Source organism: Nicotiana tomentosiformis, chromosome 2, assembly GCF_000390325.3.
Source record: "Nicotiana tomentosiformis chromosome 2, ASM39032v3, whole genome shotgun sequence".
Lineage (NCBI taxonomy): Eukaryota > Viridiplantae > Streptophyta > Magnoliopsida > Solanales > Solanaceae > Nicotiana > Nicotiana tomentosiformis.
The window spans coordinates 789876-792796 of record NC_090813.1 but is presented as its reverse complement, the minus strand read 5'-3'; the positions used below and the strand labels follow the sequence as shown (position 1 = coordinate 792796).

The following is a 2921-nucleotide window of genomic DNA, read 5'->3' as shown; positions in this document are numbered from 1 at the left end:
ACAGGTATTGAAAAGATGTAGTTGGAGAAACACCTTTTAGTAATGGGTGTTATAGGACACCATATCGCAAAAATGTTTTCTAATATAGTATATATGAGTAAATAATATTTTTTTAGAAAAATATGTAAGGTCCATATAGCTTGAAAATAATACAAAGTAGATATCAATTTACAAGAAATCTTAAAAGCATAACTGTCCCAAATTCGAACTCACTTATGAGCACAGAATATCTCTAACTTTTCTTCATCATCCACCAGTTACACATGAAAACATTCTACGGTGGCTCCTGAAACGCACTAGTTCTTTATCCTTCGCTGGAGTGCTAATCTCCGGCGAAACTCCACCGGTATATTCCACGTGGAGGGACTGTGTTCGTCGGTGCCGGTTGTTCTCCGCCTGAAGTTCACCACCACCAGCCACCTTATCACTGGGAGTCACTTCATAATGTTTACTGTTGATGAAACCATTTGGATAGAAATTTTCAATATTATAGCTGTTATTAGCAGCACCAAAGGAGAGACATTCATATCGCCGGCGAGTTCTACTCCTCTTAATTGTCTTGTACACAAATGGAATAAGTCCTTCCATATATAAAACTTTTTCTCTTACTTCTTTTTTGTTGGTTTTGAACTTGAAAGAGACGAAGAAGAAGAAGAAAATGAATAATTTCAAGACTTTGGCTAGCTTCTTTTGTTATATATTGGGGTTTGGTGGGAGTTTACCAAGTTTTCTTTTTTCTTCTTCTACCATATAACTTATCAATATCTCTTCTTTTTATTTATTTCCACATTGACTTGATCATATATCTTGCCCCCCAATCATGTCCTATTCTTGTTTTTTATTTATAATTTATTCATTCCAGAGAAAAAGCTAAGTACCTGAAAACGACAGTTTGTGCAAGTACATATTTATTTAAAGTTTTGGTGAACAAAGTAATTGGATATATGTATTTACAAAAATAGCATATACTCTTTTGAAATTAGTCGAGATGTATACAAGCTAAAGTTTTGATAAACAAAATTATCTGATATCCGTTTTTGTGGGACGTAGAACGTATCCCATAAAATTAATTGAAGTACACACAAACTAACCGCTATTATTTAAAAAAAAAAAAAGAAGAAAAGAAAAAGAACAACAGTTTGTGAATTTAAACCTAGCTTGACTTGTTCTTTGTATGTTAATTCATTAAGAAGCACATTGATTTGGACTGTTTCTTTGCGTGCATCATTAACTTATATCATTATTCAATTAGTAAAATAATAACCTAGTTGAATGGCATTTTTCATAAGGAAAAAGATTAGTGATGCAAATTCTAGAAGGTATGACAGGATAATTGGATAAACTTCATTTTAGTTAGAGAAGGAAAAGTACAGTTTAATTAACTACTGGGAGGAATAATTTATTACTCCTACTATATTTTATGGAACACTACTTATTGCTTTATTTATCTTTTTTTAATGAATTAAAACTTCTTATTTTTCTTTTGTTGACTTAGTTAAGCTTAGGTGTATCCTCATCCAATTTGCCTCGTCAAATTGTCCTTTAGCCTCTCTTTGTCAACAGAAAACTGTGGACTATTACATTATCTTTTGAGCAAGAAAGAGTGCGTGTGTGAGCCAACAACCTTGTTTAGCTCAATTTAGAAATTGCCTAATTGTGATCTTATTTGCTATACCTCACTATGCAGATTTGAGTTTTGCCACCTGCCTTGCTCTCTACAGCTATATCGGATTTCGTTTCGCAAATAAAAGAGAATATCTTCGAGATCACTGTGATGTGGCTGAATGTATAGCAGTTCGGCCTTATAACTTAGCTTCTCCACTTTTGACACCATTGTATGTAGTTTGCTTTAGCTCAATCAATACACTACACCAATTTAGTTTTAAACAATTGCATTTGATGCGGTTTGCTCATAATTATACATAAATTTTTAAATCGGAGAAGAGTCAAAACTGTCCTTATGCTAGTTGATATAGAATAATTATACCCTCCGTTACCCTCCGTTAAAGTTGGCATCAAAACTACCCTGCCGTAACCAATTTGACTCACTTATACACTTTTCTACTAACAAACTTAATTTTTGCATTTTTTATAATTTCAAATATTTTTTTATCTTAATAAAAACGCCACTTGTCCAAATTACCTTTCCCACTTTTTACTTGAGCCCCCTCCCCTCCCACACTTTTATATCTGACCCCTAGTCCATTATTTTGTCTTACTTTTTTTTTTTTTTTTTTTCTCTTTTTTTAAATTTATTTTCAACCTCCATTAGTAGCAAACTCCATCAATACCACCTCTCAACCACACCATTGCTCCACTACCGTTTTCTCTACTACTCCCTCTCCCTACCTAATTTTCAACTAAAACACTTCCTTTAATCCTAAATCACCATTGTCCGTTTCTCTTTCAGCTCTCTTTCTCTTCAGATTTTTACCCTTTCTTTATCTTCTTCAACTTCTCCAACTTTCGTCATAGACGTTGCTCCTTCTTCTTTACCCTATCTCCTCCAATACCGATATTGCTCAGCTACCCAAAATCACCTACTAAAAATCAACGACCATACGTCACCACTAATCGAGATTATTGGTCCTCAGTAGAAACTATTAAAAATATTACCATAATTCCAAACGACGAGCTTCACCACTTCTAAGGTTGAGACTCAATTGAAACAATAATTCAGAGAAAATGTCTAATCATTGATAGAGATTGAAAAGAGAGGAAGAAAAAAGATAAGAAAAATAGAAATTAAAAAAAAAATTGGCTCAAAGTTGATGAACTATGTGAGGAAGAAGAAGTGAAAAAAAAGTAAAATTTTAATGGGGGGCTAGGGGTCCGGTGTAACAACAAGGGCGGTGAGGGAAAAAAAAAAGAGGGGGCATGTTATTAATTGGGACAATTAGCATTTTTTATGGTAAAAAAAG

General features: G+C 33.4%; 1 protein-coding gene across 1 annotated transcript; it reads right to left on the bottom strand.

Moving 5' to 3' along the window:
- Positions 1-246: 246 nt before the first annotated feature.
- Positions 247-588, bottom strand: LOC104098314 (uncharacterized). The gene has a single exon (XM_033656656.1). The coding sequence runs from the start codon at positions 586-588 to the stop codon at positions 247-249; it is 342 nt and encodes a 113-aa protein (XP_033512547.1).
- Between the last annotated feature and the right edge of the window lie 2333 nt (positions 589-2921).